We start from the raw sequence: 23,904 nt of genomic DNA on the forward strand, positions 1-23,904 counted from the left end.
ATAGGGCGGTAATTTTTAGAATCTGTTACGTCTCCCTGTTTAAAGACTGGAATTATTACTGCTTTTTTTAGACTATCAGGAAATATGCCATACTCGAGAGACAGGTTAATTATATATACTAAAGGTTTCAGAATATAAGGAGTGCTACGTTTTATAATTTGTATTGTAATTTGATCATGTCCCGTGCTGTTCTTGTTTTTCAGAGTACTAATGATTGTCCCTACTTCTTCTTCGGTTACAGGTGACAAGAATATAGATGAAGTTACATTTTCTGTTAAATGATTATAATTATTGCTATTAAAGTCAGCATCGAAATTCATTTGAACGTACATATCATTGAAGGCATTTGCGATTTCCGATGGATCAGTAATTTTAAGGTTGTTGCATTTTATTTCCTCTATGTTTTTGGGGTCTGTTTGATTATTAGTAATACTATTGATGAGTGCCCAGGTTGCTTTACATTTGTTTTCACTGCGGTGTATATATTTAATATTGCTATTTCGTTTAGATCTATTAATTACTTTTTTCAATATAATTCTGTACATTTTATAGTATTCTTTTAAATTAAGGTTGTTTTTTTGTTTGTGTAAGTCAAGGTAAGTTTTTCTTTTATTTTTGCATGAAATAGATATCCCTTTTGTTTTCCACATATTAGTAACTCTTGGTTTAATCCTTAGTCTTACAGTAGGAAAACAAAGATTATAGTAGAGACTAAATTCATCTATAAAACTGTTATAAGCTACATTAGCATCTTTAGTATTAAAAACGTCTTCATATTGTAGAATTGACATGCATGATATAAATTTTATTATGTTCTCTTCACAGTAGTCTCTAACTAATTTAAATTTTGCTTCATTGATGTAGGTTTTCCTTTTACATTTTATATAAATTTTTTGCGCTGTGTGGTCAGAAAGTCCATTATTTATAATTTGGGTTTGACAGTTTTTTTTATATTTGTAATGAAATTATCAATACATGTCTGGGTACTTAGTGTTATTCTCGTGGGATCCTTTATTTCAAAATGCAATTTATATGTTTACTATTGGGCTGGGACGCCTGGGGGTATAAAAACGTAAATAAGAATTTTATTGTCCATCGGTAGGTTAACATTACACCCCAGTTTAAATAACCTGTATTAATCCTGTTATAAATAAAATAACAGATTTTATAGTCGTGAAAAAATTTGTTGCTTGGAACGCTGTCTGCTGAGAGAGGCACAATAAAAGGGAATATGTATCCATGACGCCAACACAGAACGACTGCACGAGTACACGTCTTAAATGATTTCATTTATTTCCAACAGGAAACGATGTACTTAGGACATTTATAGTTAGACATAGGTATATAACATCACAAAGCACTGTTGAGGCTTTTATTCTTTCCTCTCTTTTCTTCTCTTCTCTCTTCTCAGCTGATGATATCTGCCCCCCCCCCCCTTCTTCTTGTTTGTAGTGGCCCTAGTGAGGAGGGCCCGGTAGTTTACCTGTGCCTTAAACTATATCAATCATCAACCATCAAACTGGTGTTGAAGAATTTTACGTCTAAGACTGTAGACGCCGATTTCGTTGCACGGTTAGCACCGAAGTGAAAGATAATATATTCAGTGTTCCGCCGGTTAACAGCAGCAAGCTTTCTGATTATTGGTATTCTCAACAACCTGGATCACTTAGAGGCTCAATCATCTGTAGTTTTATTTTAACAGACTGAACGTCTACTGTCAAAAAACATCCAAGACCTTTAGTTTAAATAACATCGACCGTCAATGGCCACTCCTGGAGATTTTTGACTCTAAGCATCGTCAGGTGCATTAACAAGAATGATGTCTTGATCGAGATTTGGCCTCAAATCATGCTATGCAACAGAACCTTATTAACTTAATTAGCCGAAGTAACCGTTTCGACATTTTCAAAATAATTTTCTCAATCCTCTTAATCATTTCGGTATATATTTCTGTATCATAGGTATTTCTTGTTCGTGGATAGTAATGCCTTACCAAAGTGCAGCTTCGACAAGAACTAGAATAGAGCATTTGTTTGAGATCCTACTAAAGTCTTTTAAGGAAAGAGAAGTCTATTCATTTGTGATTCTACCAGAATCGTTCAGACATTACATGCCTATACGTTGTGATTTACCAGAATCCTTTAGACATTTCATGCCTACTTGTGCGTTGCGATACTTGCGATTCTACCAGAATCGTTCAGACATTACATGTCTATACGTTGCGATCTACCAGAATCCTTTAGACATTTCATGCCTATTCGTTGCGATTCTACCAGAATCGTTCAGATATTACATGCCTCTTCGTTGCGATTCTACCAGAACCGTTCAAACAATATGTATCCATCCATTAATTTGACTGTACCGTTATTCGAAGCTTATTAATTGAGATAGGCACGTCGTTTCCCGCCATTATATTGCTATCTCTTTCTAACTTATGGCTATATTTCGCTCTTTTTCCCCCCACCATTAGTGGACCACCACCTGGCAGTGGGGATGAGTTTCTACTTAAACGAAATTCCAGAATGGCTCGTCATTGGCGTCTCGTTTCCCGCCGCGATAGGTCGTGCTAGCAAAAAGTACGGCTTTGATAAAATCCGTTATAAAACTATTAGCTCGTTCCAAGTGCGAGCATAATAAGATTAAAATTTTATAGTTCGTTTTCAGTACTAGCAAATACAGTAAAAGGTTATTTGTGACAACATACTCACGTAAGTAATCTTCGAGTAGCTATTCATTCTTTTCTAGTACTGGTGCAAAGGGTTTCGAATCTACCCTCCATTTTTATTGGAAAATTAATAATTATTTAAACGGTTTTTGCCGTTCGATTCTAATTGTAGTTTTTATTGTAGAATTATGGATGATGTAGAAGGAAAGCCTGAAGACAAACCAGATGTCTCTAAAACAAGGCGTAAGCATGTGTCTAGCGAGTCAAGCAGTAGTGACAGTGACTGCTCCAGTTCCTCAGATTCGTCGAATTCAGATTCGAAACGCAAGTGCCGTTATCGCAGCAAGAAAAGGGGGGGCCGAAAAACATCCCGTCGCAGGCTCCATACATTAACCAAACAAGTAAACGAGCTGCGAGCACTTGTTAATCCTGATAACTATTACGCTCGTGTCGATGATTGTGATGCATATTCTGTGGTTTCGGATAATGTCAGTCGAGAACTTTATACCGAGGCGGAACCTCAGCCGGGCCCATCTAAACCTTTTGTTTTGGGCCTCGGAACCAAATTAAAGGAACCAACAATACCCGACGCTACGGAGGAGCAAATAAAACTTTTGCGTGAAGTGCAACGCCTCGATGATAAAGGCTGGAATGACATTCGCTATTCCGAAACTCAGAAAATCTACAGTAGGTCTCCGGGCTACACTGATTTGGAGGTTAACGAAGAGGTTAAACAGTATGACACATATCCACATTTAGTGCATTCTGACAAAGCGTATGGCGCCCTTACGTTTTGTTTGATAAAACAGCAAGAAGCCCTGCACGCTGCAGTGGCAGAAATACTTGACTATACTAAATCTGGTGGAGAGTTTTCGTACGATAGCTTTCGTGAAAAGGTAAATAGCGTCCTGTTAGGTGGTGACCTTTTCAAAGTCTCTGAAGACATGTTACAACTGGTTTGCGGACACAGAGCCGAGGTGATAAACATGAGACGAAATGGAATCACGAAGCATATCAAAGAGCCTTTGCTTAAGGCGGCCATACGCAAGATACCGCCATCTAGTTCGTCGCTGTTTAACGCCGAAGCATTCACAGCCAAGATTGAGCACCATGGTGGAGTTCGTAAGTGTTTCTGGCCTCTAAAAAAGACCACTGTTTCGCAAACAGATGAGTTTGAGGGCACTACAGGCGTTCCCTCGCAGGGAACAGCGCCTCACAAAGCGCCCTCGCAGGGCTATTGCAATCACGCACAAGCAAGCAACACTTTCACATGTAATGCTCAGGCATGCCAGGAAAATGCTGCCGCGCAGCCGTATATGCCCCAGCGGGGTAATTACAATCATAACCATCCTTCGCAAGGATATAATAACAGTGGATTTAAAGCTGGGCCCAGCGGTTCCTTTCGCGGACGTCGGTCAAGACAATATCAACAAAGGCCACAAAATCAGCCTAGAATTGCTCGAAAACGAGGAGCTTCCCCCGCGGGGTACAGGTACAATAAGAGAGGTAAATATTGACATGAGGTTCAGGGCAGGCCGGCTGGCACAGTTTTACAGCATATGGGAGAACATGAACGCACCGGACCACGTGCTACAGATGTTAAAGGGGTATCGCATACCCTTCTTACAAAAGCCACCTCTGGTTTACCCGAACCGTTTCGACAACAACCTAAAATGTCCACAGTCAGACGAGATGTCGCATATCATAAATCAGATGAAAGAACAGGGTGTGCTAGAGGTAGTGGATCCGTCTCCCAGCTTCATATCAACGATGTTTATAGTGCCCAAAAGCGACGGCTCGCCCCGGCCTATTTTCAATTTAAAGGCTTTAAACCGGTATGTAATGACCGAAAATTTTGGATTGATAAACGTGCACTGCGTGCCAAATTTCATTCAGCCGAAAGACTGGCTATGCAAGATAGATCTGTCCCAAGCGTACTTCCATCTGCCAATAAGCCCGTCGCACAGACGATTTCTACGCCTTATCTATGGCCAAGAGCTCATGCAGATGACCTGTTTACCATTCGGGCTCAGTACTGCGCCAAAGACCTTTGCGACTTTTACCAATTGGATAGCACAGGTTCTAAGGGACATGAATATAAGAATAATAGTATACCTCGACGATTTCCTTATTGCCCACCAAGACAAGAACATGCTCGCCAGGCATGTCGAAGTGGTCCTAAAGAAATTAGAAACACTAGGGTGGTTAATCAATTATCAAAAATCTCAATTGACCCCCCAGAAAGCACTGGTATACTTAGGCGTCTGGTGGGATGCCTGGAGAAACCAGAAAAGACTTCCGGACGAAAAGATCCCTATTTTGATTGGCAAAATTCAACAAATGCTTTCCGCTGCGAGAACCAACCGGAAAAATTTAGAGAGGTTAGTGGGACTTTTGAACTTCGCAAGTTTTACGGTTCCAAGGGGAAGATTGAACTACCGTGCCCTGCTAAACCTTCTGAACTCTGTGCCGCGATTTTCGAGCGAGACTTTTGCCATCCCCGACAGGGTGAAGGCGGACTTGATGTGGTGGTTGCACCATTGTCGCACGCCTTCACCAATCCACCTGCCTCCACCGTCCCACTTCTTAACAACGGATGCGTCAGACCTGGCCTGGGGTGCACAGTTGGACGATCAAGCTCTGACTGGATTTTGGACAAAATCGGAGCAGATGTTGCACTGCAATCAGAAAGAGATGCTAGCTGTTCAAAGGGTATTAGAAGGTCACTGTCAGTACCTGAGCAACTCTACAGTACTTGTGCAATGCGACAACAAAACTGTGCTAGCCTACTTGCGCAACCAGGGCGGAACAAAATCGAACCCACTCCTGGAATTAACATTCCAGATATTTTGCATCCTAGAACAGTATCGCATCCATCTAAACTTAGTTCACATACCGGGCAAATACAACAGCCATGCAGATCACCTGTCACGGTTGCGTCAGACTCCGGAGTGGCATCTGCTTCCGGGAGCCACAGAAAAAGTATTTTCAAAATGGGGTGTTCCCCAGATCGATCTGTTCGCGTCTCGCAGGGCGCATGTAGTAATGAACTATGCCTCACTGGACCAAAACGATCCGACGGCATTATTTCACGACGCGTTTTCACAAGTATGGAATTACAACCTGGCGTGGGTGTTCCCGCCTCCCTACCTGGTCCCGAAAGTGCTAGCCCATCTCAACCAAGCAACGGGCGTGTATCTCCTAGTAGTTCCACGATGGAGTCGCGTTTATTGGAGAGCGGACATCAGGTCACGCGCTCTGGCAGCCCCGTTCACTCTACGGTCCCTGGAAAAGTTCCTGATCGACGTCACGACGGGATTGCCTCCACCGAAAGTTCAGGACATGGTCCTAGAAGTGTGGAAGTGTGGGGGTGGTCAGAGAATCTAGCTGACTGGAATCCAGATCAATTAAAATTGCTCGAACAATCTTGGCGTACGTCTACCAGGAAAACTTATGATATAGCGTGGAAAAAGTGGGTCCTCTGGGCCACTAGTCATAAGGTAGACTTTAAGAAGCCATCAGGTTCAGACTTAGCGAAGTATTTATCTGATCTTCATTTGATACATAAACTTTCGTACAGAACTATATTACTTTATAAATCAGTAGTGTCAACATTATGTAATACTGAGGATTCCGGGCTATTGAGTTCACACATTCTTGTTAAACATGTCCTTAAATCAATAGCTTTGCAAAAACCTATCGGCCAAAAACCACCTATATATTTGGAATATAGACATTCTTCTTGACCATCTAAGTAAATGTAAAATTAATTTAGAAAGTTCTTTCGAATCATCCAGGCACACTGCAATGCTACTACTTCTTTGCTCCGGCAGACGAATCCATGATTTGACATTGTTAAAAATTGATTGTCAGCACTTTGTTGAATCTGATAATGCTATTGTTTTTTGGCCGTCATTTGGGTCTAAGACGGACTGCGCTGATTATAGGCAGTCTGGATGGAAATTGTTGCTGAACCCTGACTGTCAAAACTTAAATCCTGTGTTTTGGGTGAAGCATACTATTTCTTTATTAAAACGTAGGCGTGAGTTAGCCAATATATATGATTTATTTGTTACACTGAGAGGTGTTGTTAAAGGCGCTTCCCGAACGATAATATCGGGTTGGATAAAAAGCTTGTTCAAGGAAGCAGGCATTACAGCATCCCCAGGCAGCATTCGCTCTGCTGTGGCATCAAAACATTGGGTGGATAATTTCCCTGTAGACGACATTCTAGAGCGTGGTAATTGGCGCTCAGAAAATACATTCTGTCGGTTTTATAGGCGTGAAGTAATGCCTGTAACCTCTACTGTTGATTCTGTATCACACTTATTTGAACCAATTAAATAATAGGTAACCTAATCTATTCTTCATAAACTGTGATGATAACAATAATGTTTGCTCATTTGAATTGGCAATAAATGATTTATAACTGAATCCAAGGTTTTATACATTTCTGCCCTGCCGATTTATCATCACATTATAAGGTCACATTGGCGTCTTCTTTTTCACCACCACCAGGCGATAACAAACAGGTCTCAATTAATAAGCTTCGAATAACGGTACAGTCAAATTAATAGACGCGTTTTACCTACCAATAAAACGCATATTAATTTACTTACCTTATTCGAAGCTTATGAGTAAACTCTGCCTGGTGGCATTAAATAATTTCGAGCCAATGACGAGCCATTCTGGAATTTCGTTTAAGTAGAAACTCATCCCCACTGCCAGGTGGTGGTCCACTAATGGTGGGGGGAAAAAGAGCGAAATATAGCCATAAGTTAGAAAGAGATAGCAATATAATGGCGGGAAACGACGTGCCTATCTCAATTAATAAGCTTCGAATAAGGTAAGTAAATTAATATGCGTTTTATTGGTAGGTAAAACGCGTCTATTGTGATCCTACCAGAACCGTTTAAATGATAGATCTGCACCTTAGTGATCTTACCAAGAACGTTTAGACAATTCATAATTATTAATTTGCGATCCTACCAGAATCGTTAGCACAAAACATGTCTATTAATTTCAGACAGTACTTATCTACATGTATGATCATTTACGGTCCTACCAGAACCATTTGGGTGGTAAATGTCTACTCATTCAATTTAATTTACGATCCAATCGTTTCGAACAGAATCATTTAGTGAACAATATATATATAACTATTTGTTATTGAATTTGTGCACTCCGACTGAGTTTGTGACTGTGTAAATGGCACAAGCTTCCAAGTGGGAAATGGGCATATGAGTAGATACTACTAGTACTACGATTGTTAAAATACTCGTAAGAGCATAATAATTTCAATACAATAGACAGAATCTAGAAAATAAATACCTGGCAGTGCGGAAGGATTTACCAAGCACTTTAGGTCATGTTTCCGCTGGTGAACGGACAAACTGCATGTTCAATATGTTCATCGTCCGGCAGATCAGCTGTTATAAGATCCTCCGACACTCATTATAACAGGTCGGTGGAGAGGGGGGCAATAATCCTGTACTCTCAACTTGATACACTCTTTACACACAAAAAAAAATATTTATAGAAAATATTTTCGTGTTATCACTGACACGTGAAAAAAGTGAATGAAGTTGTCAGCGGTGTCATCGAGTTTTAAGTTTTTATTTGCGGCCAACTCTCTGAATATCACGTGAAAAGGTGGCTTCTTCAAGTGAAATAATATATGATATGTCTCGGGCTAGGCATATCGTATAATAATCATAATGTAGAATCAAACATTATAGCTCAAATGCATCATAATTAATGAATAAATCATAAATAAACGAGAAAACCTTAACGCAGATGATGCTGCAATAGCGTAAATACTGTAAATAAAATAAGTATTTTCTATAGGTAAGTATGCCAAAACGAAATAAACATAAATTAGAAATTACAAACTTTTGTTTTGTTCCAAGACAGTTGGGACCATTATTATTTAATCTGTGGGTTTTTAACATCATTGTATCGAAACTTACGCAATTAACCTGTTGGTTTACCGTTAATTAGCATTTAGAAACAACAGGGCTCCACGTTTAGGCACATGTAATGTATTCACTATCGGCATGTCATGAACCACATACTTAAGTAGCTACGTCCCGTTTTAAATATGCTTAACTCTGTTTCCGCTTTGTTGTGTAGGATTAACTGTGCAAATGTTTACGTTTCCAAATTAGTACTTATATCGATTGTGAGGTTCTTGAACTCAATGGAAGTTCGGTGACGTGCCTATTTGCTTTTCCTTAGAATTTATGTGCACTAGTATAGCGATATGGGCCTTGATATCTAACAATCATAAACTAGTAAAATACTTGAGTTGAACTATTTCAACTTTTGCTATTGTGTGCGCTATCGTCACTTTATAGCTTTAGTTCGTCTACGAAGCGGAAAAAAAGTCAATAGACTATCGCCGCGGGATTCGTTTGATAGATGAACTTACGCTAGCCCTTCCTCTTGAAAAGGACAGCGTGAGAGAATTGTATGTACCTATAGTATAAGCAATAATACCGGAGTTCTATCTAATACTTAAACGTGTAAATTGTATCTAGTCTAGATTATTAAGGCAGGATTCCACCAGTGTGCGGGTCTGTGCGGCAAAAGCATTTGTTTGTGCGGCACAGTGCCGCACACTGGTGTAATCTCGCCTTTCCACGATAAAATTATAGTGCTAAGTAATCTTAAAGCATGTAATTAAGAATCATTCAATTGATGATTGAAAATGAATTATTAATTACATACATTTCTATGTCAATTTATTTGGACAAAATAATAATTTATATGTTACCTGCCTATGTTATGCATAAATTAAAGAAAACCATTAAAAGGTCATTGCTCCACACTCTTGCGATTGTATCTGCTTTCTGTCGGGTCATCGCATTTAGAGGTGGTCTTGACCTGCGCGTGGGCAGGTACTTACATCAACATTTCACTATCCATTTGTAGACTTTATTTCGTTGTAATAAAGTCCACAAATGGCCAATTTACTGTGTCGATAATGGTACTTACATCATCGTATGAATAATAGTTTTTCCGGTACAATTTGGTCGCATGGGCAACTTTACAAAACACTGAACATTTTCGTAAAATTTTTTATGTATGTTTGTCTGACAAGAGATTTATTCTAATAGTCTTTAAATCATACTCATTAGGTATATATCTCGATAATCGATCGGTTTCGTACTTAGGAACATACTCGTATTTCTCCATGTAGGAAAACACCTTGAACCTCCAAGAAAAGAGCGTACTCCCATCTTAAATCCCGGCAACGCACTTGTAACCCCTCTAGTGTTGCAGGTGCCCATGGGCAGCGGTAGTTGCTTACCATCAGGTGATTCGTCAGCTCGTTTGCCTCCTATATAATATAATTCATAAATCATTATGCATTATGTAGGTATACCAGTGAACGTATATATAGTAGTGGACCCTATAATGGACGTGGAACCAGTAATGGGACAAAAAAACATAATTCCTCTAAAATAAGTATCTAAAAGTAGTTTATAAACACTGGCTGTATATTATCATAAATAAGAGTCCTAGAGCTGTTTCAGTTTGAAGTTTTATTAAATTTGGTTGTTTTTTAAGAAATTGGCGTCAACCTAAAAGTTGTCATGTCACTGAAAAAAAATACCACTACGAATTCTTAACAACTTCGCTAAGAGAGGTGAGTTAATTTATTAATTTTTAATTAATTAATACTTGATGAAAACTAGAATGTGTTTTGTTGATTGCATTTACCATGAGATAAGGTATACAACACACTATGTTGTGACTCCACAGATGTAAAAAAATAGTGGTATTTGGCCCAATCCCAATATAGGAGCTGTAAAACTGCGTACCTCCTATGATGGGACAAATGACAGAATGATGCTTGCTATGCCATAATTTCATGTTTAAACAATACAGAAATAAAATGTAGTTAAGAAATATGTCAATCAGGAGGTATTCTCGGACTTCAGATAAATTAATATCGTTTTTCCAAACTTTTATTTAACTTGCCCTGTAGTTAGTGTGGGTCCAATCTTGGTAGCTGAATTTGAGCCACTTTTCGATTTCCGATTCAGTTGAAATTTTGTGTAAGTACGTAATTAAGTATGCAAATCGGATGATAATGCAATATTATGATAACATGGACCTGATCTGATGATGGAGATAGGAGGTGGCCATGGGAACTTTATCGCATTAAACCCTAACTAAAGTAACTAATTGTGTTAGGGTATATTAGAATTGTCTCGATGGATCTAATACAATAATAATTGGCTGTGGAAAGAAAAATACATTAAAAGCTTATACCAAAAATTGTTTTATTTTGCCGTAATTTATTCCCCATTTCAATATTTTATACTGATAGAGCAATGTCCATTATAGGGGGCCCATTACTGGATCCACGTCCATTACCGGGGGCCCATTACTGGAACTTTGGTGTCCATGACTGGAGAAAAAAAGCATAGTCTTAATTTGTTAAATATGTGGAAACTAATTGCAGTATCTTTGATACAACACGCCTAAAACATGAAATACGGATAGGACTTTCATCTTTTAACACGCTAAGCGGTAGACCATTTACATGTATAAGGGAAATATCATAAATACTCCAAATTTCCTCTTAAATGTCCCATGACTGGTGCTGTTACTATATTTAGTACGTACTTATATCAGTTCGCTGAGGTATACATGATTTTTGTGTACGATTCTCATCGACCGGCTGGAGTCGGGCCGCGCCGGAGCGTTTTTAATGTGGCTGTACATTATGTGTATGGCAGAAGCAATGGAATCCGATCGGAGCCGTCCGCGTCCGCGAGCAGCCGACCGACTTGCGGTCGTACAAATGTGAAGAGCGAACCGATTAGGTTCCTGTTTGTCCTGTGTGACAAAGTCTACTAATGGTTAGTGAACGCTGCTGCTACCTATTTAAAAAGGTGTGTCATGTCATATTCGTCACCAAGAAAGGTGACACTTCCCTACATAATTCACCGGACAGACCCCAAACTGTCACTCACACGGATCGCGTGAGGGAAGCGTGGTGGTTCCGTCAACGGCGGCGCCCCACTGTCACAATTGCGAGGTTCCGGGCTGTCATTCCGAATGCTTATGGACTGCAAATGAGCCAGTATAAGTGAGACCTCCGATCATGGTTCTAAGTTCTAAGTGAAAACTTGAGCTCTTATAAGAATCCTTGATTGTTTTCTGCCGTGAGTCATGACGTCGCCTTTTAAATTGTTCTCAAGTGGGTGCCAAAAAAGTTAAAGTCAGGTTTCAGGTATAAGAATATTTTCGTAGCAAAACCCTTCATCTCTAGAAGGAAATGTTAGTCAAATAACTTCTATAAAAATCTAAGACAGTTATAGCTAGTTTTTATTATAAACCGAACCGAAGACTCGATTCTTTGATACCGTAAGGTCGGGATACTTTAGCTCCCCAAGATACTTTGTTCATCCAGGAAAATCTATTTTAATAATCTGTTTTTGTGTAAACGTTTAGTGGCGTTTTTAAGAATTTATCATTCAATGGGTTTTCATGTGGTCGAAGTAAACTTGTAAGGGCTAAAGTACCCCGACCTTACGGTAACACATAAGTAGGTACTTGTTAAGAAGTGCAAAGTTACACTGGTTAGTGGTTAGCAAGCCTCGCATCGCCTTCCTCGAACGCTAACACAAGGTCCGGTCGCGTTAAACACGCTATAAACACAACACACATGACACGACACGCATTACGTACTCAATTACTGATATAATTGCCGTGACAGCATGAAAGCGTTGCAAGTAGAGTCAGACCAAGAAAAGTCTGCAGTGTTATTTTAAACGTCAAACTTCTATGAAATTAGACGTATTAATTAACACTTCGTGGGCTATCAAATCCGCTGCAGACTTTTCTTGGTCCGAATCTATCACACGCGTGTTCAACCCTTTTAGCACAAAGAATAATTTTACTAAGGTAAACGTACCTACTAGTGCTCGACATGCTAATGCCCAATAGATGACTCCTTGGTGTCACCTCTATTGACTATGACTTAAGTTTCAAGAAGACATATATACTGGGCCCGCGTCGAGCATCAGGACGTTTACCTTACAGTCGGAGCTCGGTAAGAATTTACTTTTGACTGTTATGATTTGATAAGCTATAAGGTTATCAGTTAAACGGTACAATAAGTACCCTTAGGTACATATAAGAAGCTAAGGATATCAGCTAAACGGTACAATAAGTACGCATATGAGTGTCAATCAAAACAGTTAAAAGTCCATTCTTAACCGAACTTCGCCTACCTATTCATATAGACTGCATTAAGAACGACTGTTATCAGAGCAAGCCTTCTAGCTTTTTTAAGCTTTTTTATCTAAGGTTTATTGAAGTGAAAACTTCTTTAGAGGCGCTGTGCACTTTTTGTGATGGGGAAAAAATGTTAAACTCGCGAGAGCGTAAGACGTAAGACGCTTCGTAAGACGGACTCGTGACCTGATCGAAAAACTGTTACAATGTCATTGAGTTTTCACTTCTGCCGGCACTCCAGGAGTGCAACCCGTTGTTATTTTTTAGATAATTGCATGTGGTTTAGACATTTTCAAGTGCAGTTTAAATCGGCTTCATTGGGTTTGCGCTATCAACCGCACGAATCTTTATTTTGTCATTATATGTTAATCTAGTTTACCGTAAAACGGGGTCAACAGAAATCGCGGGGTGAATAGAGAAATTTTTGAACTTTTTCTTTGCCCCACCCTGGTCTGTGGTTTGACGAGAAGCTAAAAATTTTTAGAAATATTTAAGGGTTACGTAACCCTACTTCTGCCCCACCCTTTAAAAAATGCTGGGTACGCTTACGGCAGCTGCGGTTAGAAATGGAATGTTACCATAAAGGTGACAGTCCATTTCCAACGACAGCTGCACTACTGTTCATTTTACTATGGGAATTGACAATACCACCGACGCGTTCAGTACCAGTAGTGCCACTGCGGTCAGAAATGGAATGTTGATGCTTTTTTTTGACATTTAGATTTTATTCTAGAAATTCTAGACTAGTATTTTTTTTTATACAATTTTTTTTTTTAATGTTTGACGATCCTTTTGTGAAATTCTTAGTGTTAAATTTGACATGTATAATAATCCAATTTTATTATGGAATAATATTAACATCAATAAATTGCTCTGATAATTAGATTAAGATTAATTACGATTCATAAGAGCTTGTTGCTAGGCCTACATGAATAAAGTATATTTTGATTGATTGATTGATTGTTACCATAAGCATTCTACGTACCTATTTGGCATTGCTTTGGCATCTCTGCTAAACACTTTAAACAGGATTCACGGGGGTGGAAGCGAAGAGAATCGTGAAGGTGTGACGGCGCGGCGCGTCATTGTCACAGTAAATGACGTCGTGAACATACTCATTTCGCCCATGTAATTTATACATAAAACGAAGCGAACGGAAACGCTGCCATTTAGATTACCTATATGAGTTTGCCAATTACCTTTAAACTACAGTAATCGGGGTACAACAATAGGAATGTAGGTATGTTACTTACAGTTTAGATATGTCCATACTTAGTATGGTCTATCAATTTCAATGATTATTGTGATCATGCTAACTACTATAGCTGTACATATTTGCTGTGAAAAACCCCACTTCTCTGATAGCAGTTCGGTTCTGTGAGGATCGTAGTTCAAACCTAACCTAACCCACTTAACGGCGCATGCGGTGCGGTGTACGGGGGTTTAAGCGGGAGGGGCTAGTAAGATTGGCATCATCATACTTATATACTTACACATTTTATGGTAGGTATTTAAGGTATCATAGTGGTTTTCCGGGTCAAGGTCCGGGTCCGAGTCCGGGTCTGAGTCCGGGTCCGAGTCCGGGTCCGAGCCCGGGTCCGAGTCCAGGTCCGGGTCCGGGTCCGAACCGGATCCGGGTATGAGTCCGGTTCTGGGTCCGAGTCCAGGACCCAGTCCAAGTCAAAATCGAAATTCGTAATCACCAAATGTGTACTATGCGTTGTTGAAGAGTTCTATTCTGGTCATCATCAGCAGTTCCATTTCATCAAATGCGACAGTTTTTAATGTAAATGCTTGATTTTATGATTAAATACAAAAAAATCTATGCGTATGCCTTTAATATTTGAGGAGTTCCCTCGATTCCTTATGGATCCCATCATCAGAACTCGAGCTTGACAAAAATGTGGCTTAAAAACTTAACTTGCTTAACAAACATAAGGAAGAGGAAAAATCGCCAAACGTGAACTATGCGTCGTTGAAGAGTTCTGTTCTGATCATCATCAGCAGTTCCAATTCATCAAATGCGACAGTTTTTAATGAAAATGCTTAATTTTCTGATGTAAATACAAAAATCTCTATACGCATGCCTTTAATATTTGAGGAGTTCCCTCGATTCCTTATGGATCCCATCATCAGAACTCGAGCTTGACAAAAATGTGCATTAAAAACTTAACTTGCTTAACAAACATAACGAAGAGGAAAAATCGCGAATCGTGAACTATGCGTCGTTGAAGAGTTCTGTTCTGATCATCATCAGCAGTTCCACTTCATCAAATGCGACAGTTTTTAATGAAAATGCTTGATTTTTTGATGTAATTACAAAAATCTCTATACGCATGCCTTTAAGATTTGAGGAGTTCTCTCGATTCCTCATGGATCCCATCATCAGAACTCGAGCTTGACAAAAATGTAGCTTAAAAACTGAACTTGCTTAACAAACATAACGAAGAGGACAAATCGCCAACCGTGAACTATGCGTCGTTGAGGAGTTCCGTTCTGATCATCATCAGCAGTTCCACTTCATCAAATGTCACTTTTTTGGATGTATATGCTTGATTTGATGATAAAAACCCAAAAATCACTATATGTATGCCTTTAAGATTTGAGGAGTTCCCTCGATTCCTCATGGAACCCATCATCAGAACTGGGTTTTGACAGAAACGGGACCAATCTGTATGCATATACATTCAATCAAAAAAAGAATTTTCAAAATCGGTCCAGTAATGACGGAGATATGGAGTAACAAACATAAAATAAAAGAAAAAATAAATAAAAAAAAAAAACATACAACCGAATTGATAACCTCCTCCTTTGGGATTTGGAAGTCGGTTAAAAACATAAATATGTCTCTTCTACATATTTGCATATGCATACTTATTAAGATCTAACATTACGTCAATTCTCCTAGGACCTAGATAAAACCTGAAATTACTGCACTGTCTGCTCCACCTTTTTATCCGCCTCTAAATCGGTTTCGTGATGTGGTAACCGACAGTGCTAATCATATCCCATGATAATGTGGTTACATAGTGCTTATATAGTGGTTAGGATATCCATTGTGTTTTGAATGAGATCCGTTATTACATATTTCTTATAAATAACCACATCGTTATAGGTCTACTACTTATCTCACGTCATTGGTAAAGTTGCACGGTAATTTTCTTGTAAAAGATACCTGAGTTTTGGGAATAGTTTATATTACATCTTTGTTTTTATATTTAACATAATACAAATCAGCTTCATGCAATCATGCCTTCTACCAGTCGTAGCTGAGTCCTAACATTCTTACCAACCGCCACAGTTAAATGGTAGGTAGGTAAAAAGGATGTCATTACATGTGTACCTAGCTGTTTTGTGAAATGATGACTAGCGTTTATACTTAGCTGTTTTGTGAAATGATGACTAGCGTGTATACTTAGCTGTTTTGTGAAATAAGAAAACAAAATCGCTGCAGTGTATGATATTCATATTATTTCTTGCGGTCTAATCACAGGTCTGTATTGACTTCTAGTTCTAATTAAAAATATGTGGGTAAGGCCTGATGTTAACGTTATAATTTTATGAAATAAATGTGGACTCCTCTATGAGAGTATGAAAATTAAAAGATGGATGAAAGGTCATAGGTATGCACATATTTAATTCGGGGTTCCTTTGTTTCCCATAAAATTTTAAGTCATAATGTATTGTCATATTATCGTTAGTCATAAAACTGAAACTTTTAACTTTTCAGGATTTTCGTAAGGTTATTCTATAGATAGGTTAGGTTAGGTTTGTTTTATGGCAATCCTAAAAGGTTACACGTTTCTGAGAAAACCAATTATGACATGAAAAATTCGGGAAAACAATACATTATGACAAAACTATTTGGGAAACAATAGAGACCCATTTAATGCTTGTTCACTGCATCAAGGCGATATGATGATGATTTCACAGATGGTGCCGAATCACTGGGCGCTGGTAGTGTTGCTGGTGCAACTGGTCAGATGCAGTGAGAACAATGTTAATATAGGAGGACCTGAGTAAGTTAAATCCAAGTATAAATATATTAACTAATTTAACTGTAAGTATAGCATTCGCTTTTTATTCACAACTCGTTGTAAAGTAAGTATTTATTGAGGCCAGACATGATAATTGATAATAGGTGGTACATGTAATATACCTGTATACCTATAATAAGGACAGAGTTAGTAATAAGAATAATGTTAACTAATATAATACTTCCCACCATTCTTGGTTAATTTGGATCCTTCACCTATTTAGTGCATGCTAATTGTTGGACCGGCCCACAGCTCTTAATTAATGCTAATAAATGCACAACTCAAGTCAACAATATCAGTAACATGTCACATAAATCTCTTTGTTATTATTTCAATTAAAACTTCGCTCAATCAATTGCAGATTCATGGTTTTATGCTAGTCTATCCATCACATAAGGGAACGATTAAATAGGACACTGTCTGTTTTTTCTATCCTATATTCGATAGGTATTGTATTATTTATTTATATTTCGAAATTGAAATAGCACCTTTTCTTTCTCCACGACGCATTTCGTAGTTTTGTATATACGAGTACATGTAGCCGATATGTGTGTGTGTGTTGTATTTAAATTTTTTTTACCTTACTAATATGGGGAGAAATTAAACAGAATATGTATGTCACGTACAAAAATCTATGGTATTTTTTGTCCTATACTATATTCCCCGTAGGCGTTCAAAACTAACGCCGATGTTGAAAAATAAATACCTATGTATAAAGAAACATCGTAACCTAGTTTTAGATTTATAAAAGTTTTGTTTATTGGAATGGTGGGAATCTTCCAAATTTTTTTTTAAATATATTGTGCATGTTTGTCTTCAGGCCAGCATGGGGTTACAAATGCGTGTCAGACGTAGGCTGCCAACGCTCAGACAAGCCCATCACAGCCTCCGAGACCACATTATTCGAGAGCCTCGACTTGTGTCGGACCCTCTGTGGTCGGTTCGGCGGGATCTGGCCTAGGCCGGTCACGGCTGCGCTGAGCATGCAGACTGTGAAGATACACCCTAACTATTTGAGGTAAGAGACATTTGGTAACATTCCATTTCTAACCGCAGCTGCACTAGCGGTACTGAACGCGTCGCTGTCATTGTCAATTTCCATAGTAAAATGAACAGTAGTGCAGCTGTCGTTGGAAATGGACTGTCACCTTAATTTAATTTATTGTAGAAGGCCACTGCCATAATAGAGTTAGACCAAGAAAAGTCTGCAGACGGACAGCACACGCGGTGTTATTTTAAACATGAAACTTCTATGAAATTATAACGTAATAACACTTGCACTGCGTGTGTTGTCAAAATCTCTGCAGACTTTTCTTGGTCTAACTTAAGTACTGCTATTTACTCTGTAGATATAGGGGGTCGTGTTCGTATGTGTGAGTTAGGTTTCAGTATTTACAAAAAGAAATCCTTGTAAGCTTGTATGGACTGTGGTCGGTTCGGCTTGGCCCAGACGGTCACGCCTGCGCTTATCATACAGACTGATAAATAGGTATAATCTGTGACTTATAAACTATGCTTTAAATGCTTTGGTACCACATATGGGCAATTTAATTCAAAGTTGTACCACAGTGTAAAAAGTAACAGTAACCGACGCCCTTAATGTGTCCGTAAATGCCGACACCGCACAAGAACTCAGTAGGGTTGTCAGACTTTTACATAACTGCCCAAGAATTACACTAGAGTAATTTTATTTAATAACATTTTTACAACTTTATAACAAATCACTAAAACTTATAAATAAAAAATTTGCCCTAAGTCATGGTCCGTAGGTAGGGTGCCCAGAAGGCTGGCCGCATTGCCCCGCTGGATGGCAATGCTGATCCTTTGGTTGCTTGCTTTAAATTGCATCTTTGTATGTCTATATCGGTGATTTCTTTTTAAGCGTTGATTACATTAGGTTTAATTTGAAAATAAATTAAGTTTCCTATCTAAAGATAACATGGTCAGTTGTCCATAAGGTCGACTTTTCATTGAATCGTAAGTAGGTACTTTAATGTAACACATATGCATATATATGTATTGATAGTTTACGAGAAAATAAATGTAACGTAAAGTTCTTTGGTTTGTCTTAGTAGTCATGTCGCTAAGACGCAAAGTTTCCAAGATATAAGTGAAAAACCGAAAAATGAGACCTTCTTTCCCCCTCTACCCCCCAGCACCGGGGCTACGGCCGGGGACTTTTGATATGTTCACCTCCTAACTAGTCCAAACAAAGTTACGGAGTCAAAAATTGTGTTCCTAGCATTTCCTTCTATAACTTCTTATTGCTTGGCCTACATTTGATTTTTTCATTAATCATACTCCTCACTATTTGACTTGACTTTATGATGTTTCGCTTTAACTCAAATTTATCGCCGTCGAATGACGAGGGTCAATTAGTATAACATAAATACTATGTCCGACGCGAAGTTTAAAATATTTGTACCTACATAATAGCTGCGAGAGAGATATGTTATCGGAGAGGAAATAGTGTAGTTACTTGTGTAACATATATTATGTATGCAATACCAATAAATAATTTTACTGATATCAAAAACCCCGTCTTATGTGCTGTTGTCATCATGGTTCACGAAATACTAATAGATTTTATAGTAAAAAGGTGTTGTTTTGCGACTAACTAGAGGGTTTTTCAGGATATTTATGTGCATATTTATGTGCATATTTCCTGTGGACCATATCCATAGCCTATACCGGGTGTGGCCTGTAACATGAGCAAATAATGAAAACATAGATTGGACTCCTCAAACTGTGACACTTTTGTTCAACAACTTTAAAAAATTATGAAGTATTTAGACTCCCTATTTTTCATACAAAATAAATATTATTTTCAATGGACGCCATCGCCACGCCATATCATTTTGATTGACGTTGCTTGTCACGCCTTAAACATAACAAAATTCGCAATACATTGCGTCTTGGAATAAACTTTAAAGTGTATTAAAAATCAAACCACAAGTTATTTTTAAATTTCGCTGAACAAATGTTGGTCAGTATGAGGAGTACAGCATACTTACAGTTAATTTTTTTGCTCATATTACAGGCCACAGCCAGTATAATGTCTTTATAGGTTATTTCTGTGTTTGGGGATACTGTTTATGTTTTTATCCTAATTATGAGCCCAACCAAACGTAACGTAAATGTAACTTATGTAACGTAACGTAGATTTAGCAAGTTCGCGGCTTAAACTTCGGATGTCGATAGGTAAGCGCGAAATTTCTATATAACCCATCAAAGAGATCATCATCTACGAAATCTTTCTCCGTAGGTAAATATTCTGAAATACTATTATAGTATTTGTGAATTAAAAATAACTAACCCGAATAAACATTTCAAAAGCACTCATTAATATCAAATAAATTCTACAATAACCGTGTGGACATCGTTCAAGAGGCTAATAAAAATAATCATAAAACCCGTAAACGTTAAGAGTTATGTGACACGAAATCGTAGATAAATTTAATAGGGCAGGTGTCTCCTGGTCGTCTGCGTGGGTTATTCCTGGGTTTTTATTCACATCACATGAATACTTAGTGTATCCCTTCTGTCCAGTATAATACGATCTAACAATAAACTGTTACTGCATCTGATCTCCATGTCAAGTTATATTAGTCAGAAGCTATGACGATATGTTTCGTGAATTTAGATAGGACCGTCGACCGCGGCGCGTGCGCCGCCGCCGGTGACAAGTGATAGTCACTTTAGGGGCACTAGTGTGGCTCTGACATAGAAGTGGGCTATTTTCACTGTAATACTACTTTTCTTCGCTATAAAACCGCGAGTTTGGGGAATGGGTATCGTTAAAATGACGACGTTATGGTACCTACCTCATAAAAAAACGCTTTGTCAAACAGCTATTGACGTATGCTGGAAATTTGTGGTTAGGTACAGTTTTATCAGAAACGAAAACTTTGTTAAGATGTTTAAGAATAGGTACATAATATTTTTTTAGGTAGCTAACATTGTCAATGTTGAGAACTTCTCAAATGTAGGAAAAGCGCCATGAAAGAGATAAATTTTGAAAAGAGTCACTTTTGCACATTTTGAGATTTACTATTAGGTGCTGGTTTTCGTCATCAATTAATGTGCTGGAGAAAATTGCACCCTAATCCTCTTTTATGCCACTTATCCCCCACTTTACACCAACTATTAGGGCCAGTTGCACCAACCACATTTGACAGACTGATCAACGTCAGCCGGCGCGCCCCGGCGCTTTACTATGAAATTTTCCATACATAAAAATTTAGCGAACTCTTTAACGATACGAACAGTTTGGTGCAACCGACTCTTAGTCTAGCACCTCTCCTATTTAGACCACTTGCCTACATTGTGTTGAAGAAAATGTTAAGACGTAAGTACCTATGTTAGATCTAATCATTTTAATTACGGCAAGTAGGTATGGTAATCACGCTGATGATGAGTACTCATACTCATACTCATACTCATATATTTTATTGCGTTTCATGTGTACAGAGGATCTTATAATATAAATACAGTCTCAACATGAACCCTGCAAGGGTATAGCAACATAAACTAAAAAAAAACAAATTAAATATTAATAGCAGTAGGTATTAAGTATTTTTTCTAAATAACTAATACATCTAATTCTCACTCAAAAAATCCTGTATACAATAATATGCTTTATTAATTAAAAAACGCTTTAATTGCAATTTAAATTTATGTATATTTGTTTCCACCTGAATTGTCTTAGGAATTTTGTTAAATATATTGACACACATGGCAAACGGACCAGAGTGGATCATTTTCATGTTGGAGTTAGGGCGGGCTAATCTAGTATTGGGTCGTAAGTTAGATGGACGAGAGTACTGTGGGAAAAGCGAAATGTTGTTTTTAACGAAAGTGCTTATATTACTTCTAAAATGTACATGGACGGTAGAGTTAAGATATTGTGTTTGATGAAGTATTCTTTACAACTTGTCATAATATCTATGTTAGCAATAGTTCTAAGACACCGTTTTTGCAGAATAAATAGCTTTGTTGTATCGGAACTGTTCCCCCATAGGACTATACCATACTGTAGCCATGCGTGTGCATATGCATAGTAGGCACATAACGCTGTTTTTACATCAGTACATTTTTTTAACTCGTAAAGAGCGTAGGTGAATCGACTTAACTTTACTGATATTGCATTTATGTGCTCTTTCCAATTGATTGTCGAATCAATGTGTATGCCAAGTAGTGGAAATGCTTCTACGCAATCTAGTGTGGTGTTTTTGAATGAATACTCTATATTTATGCTACGTTTCTGGTAAGGTCTAAATTGCATAAGTTTTGTTTTATCATAGTTAAGTATTAAATTATGATCATCTAACCAGGATGTAATTTTTATTAGGATTGAATCTAAGCTATTATTTAAATGGGATTCATTTTGGCAAGGTATTATTAAAGATAAGTCATCAGCGAAAAGAGTGCAGAATGAATTTATAGTTTTGGGTAAATCATTTATATATATTAAGAATAAAATACATCCGAGAACGCTACCTTGAGGAATTGAACGAGAAATATCAGTTTTTTCAGACTTAAATGTTTGTATGATACCTGTAATATAATTATGGTGTTCTACTTCTACAAATTGGGTGCGACCTGTTAAATATGAAATAAACCAATTGTGGGCTGTCCCTCTAATGCCTACTCCATATAATTTTTGCAATAAAATATCATATAAAACACGATCATAAGCTTTGCTCATGTCTAGCAGCACACCAATAGCATAGTTTTTATCGTTAATTATGTTTAATATTTCGTTTATGTACTTGAACACGGCTGACGTTGTTGAACGACCTTTTCTGAAACCATTTTGAGATTCATTAAATATTTTAAACTTCTCACAAAAAGAATACAATCGTTTGGACATAGCGGACTCAAAAATTTTTGAAAAAGTAGGTAGCAGGGCTATGGGTCGATAATTTGTACAGTCGTTTTGGTTTCCTTTTTTGTGAATAGGTTTTATAACGGCGGTCTTAAGCGAATCTGGAAATGTGCCCTCATTAAATGACTGATTAATAAGAAGCGTTAGCGGAGGCGTTAACTCCTCAGCACATTTTTTCACTAAATACGGTGGTAACTCGTCTTGGCCAAAGCTTTTTTTATTTTTTAGATCTTTAATTATTTTAAAAACTTCTTGTTGGGTGACAGGACTTAGATACATAGAGTTTTCTGATGGTGAGATAACAGGTCGCCCTCGCGGAGGCTCAGAGTAGCAACTCACTGCGCCTACAGAAGAAAAGAAATTATTAAACGAGTTTGTGACTTCTATAGGATTTCCTGTTAGTTTGTTATTAATGTTCAACTCAATATTATTTATATTCTTTTGTGTGAGTTTGTTAGTTTGTTCTTTAACTATATGCCACATTGTTTTTACTACATTATCTGTTTTGTACATACGTTTAATATTTTGAAGTTTTTTTGACGCTGTGACTGTGTTTTTCAATAACTTTTCATATAACTTGTAATTTTTATTTAGTATGTGGTTATCGGCTTGAGATGCTAGTACTTTTAAGAGTCGTTTGTGCCTACAAGATATTTTTATACCTTTTGTTAACCAGGTCTTTTTTGTAGTTGTTTTTATTTTTATACTAGTTTTTGGTATACATGAGTTAAGAATATCTGTTAGTATTTTATTTAATGCGTTATAATTTTCATTTATACTTTTATTTTTATTGATTATGTTACAAAGATTTATTTTGTTTAATTCTGTTTTAAATCTTAGGATATTTTTGTCACTAAATTGCCTCTTTGATGTAATCCATGTATTTCGTGTATTTATTTTTTTGTTTGGTATATTAATTAACACTCCCATGTGGTCTGAAAAGCCATACTCATTTACATTTATGCTTAAGTTTTTACAAGAAAAATTTGCGAAAATCAAATCTATACAAGTAGCACTATTTTTTGTTATTCTGGTAGGTTTATCAACATGTTGTTTATAAT

The 23,904-nt window shown here is 37.7% G+C and overlaps 1 protein-coding gene across 1 annotated transcript in view; it reads left to right on the forward strand.

Annotated features, from left to right (window-relative positions):
* LOC134668849 (chitooligosaccharidolytic beta-N-acetylglucosaminidase-like) overlaps nucleotides 1–23,904 on the forward strand; it is a 52,586-nt gene that overhangs the window by 6,795 nt on the left and 21,887 nt on the right. Inside the window, exons 2-3 of the mRNA XM_063526319.1 lie at nucleotides 16,853–16,938; nucleotides 17,777–17,974. Of these exons, the coding sequence (XP_063382389.1) occupies nucleotides 16,853–16,938; nucleotides 17,777–17,974 (284 nt within the window). The remainder of the gene's footprint in view (nucleotides 1–16,852; nucleotides 16,939–17,776; nucleotides 17,975–23,904) is intronic.

This window comes from Cydia fagiglandana, chromosome 11 (assembly GCF_963556715.1).
Source record: "Cydia fagiglandana chromosome 11, ilCydFagi1.1, whole genome shotgun sequence".
In the NCBI taxonomy this organism is placed as follows: Eukaryota; Metazoa; Arthropoda; class Insecta; order Lepidoptera; family Tortricidae; genus Cydia; species Cydia fagiglandana.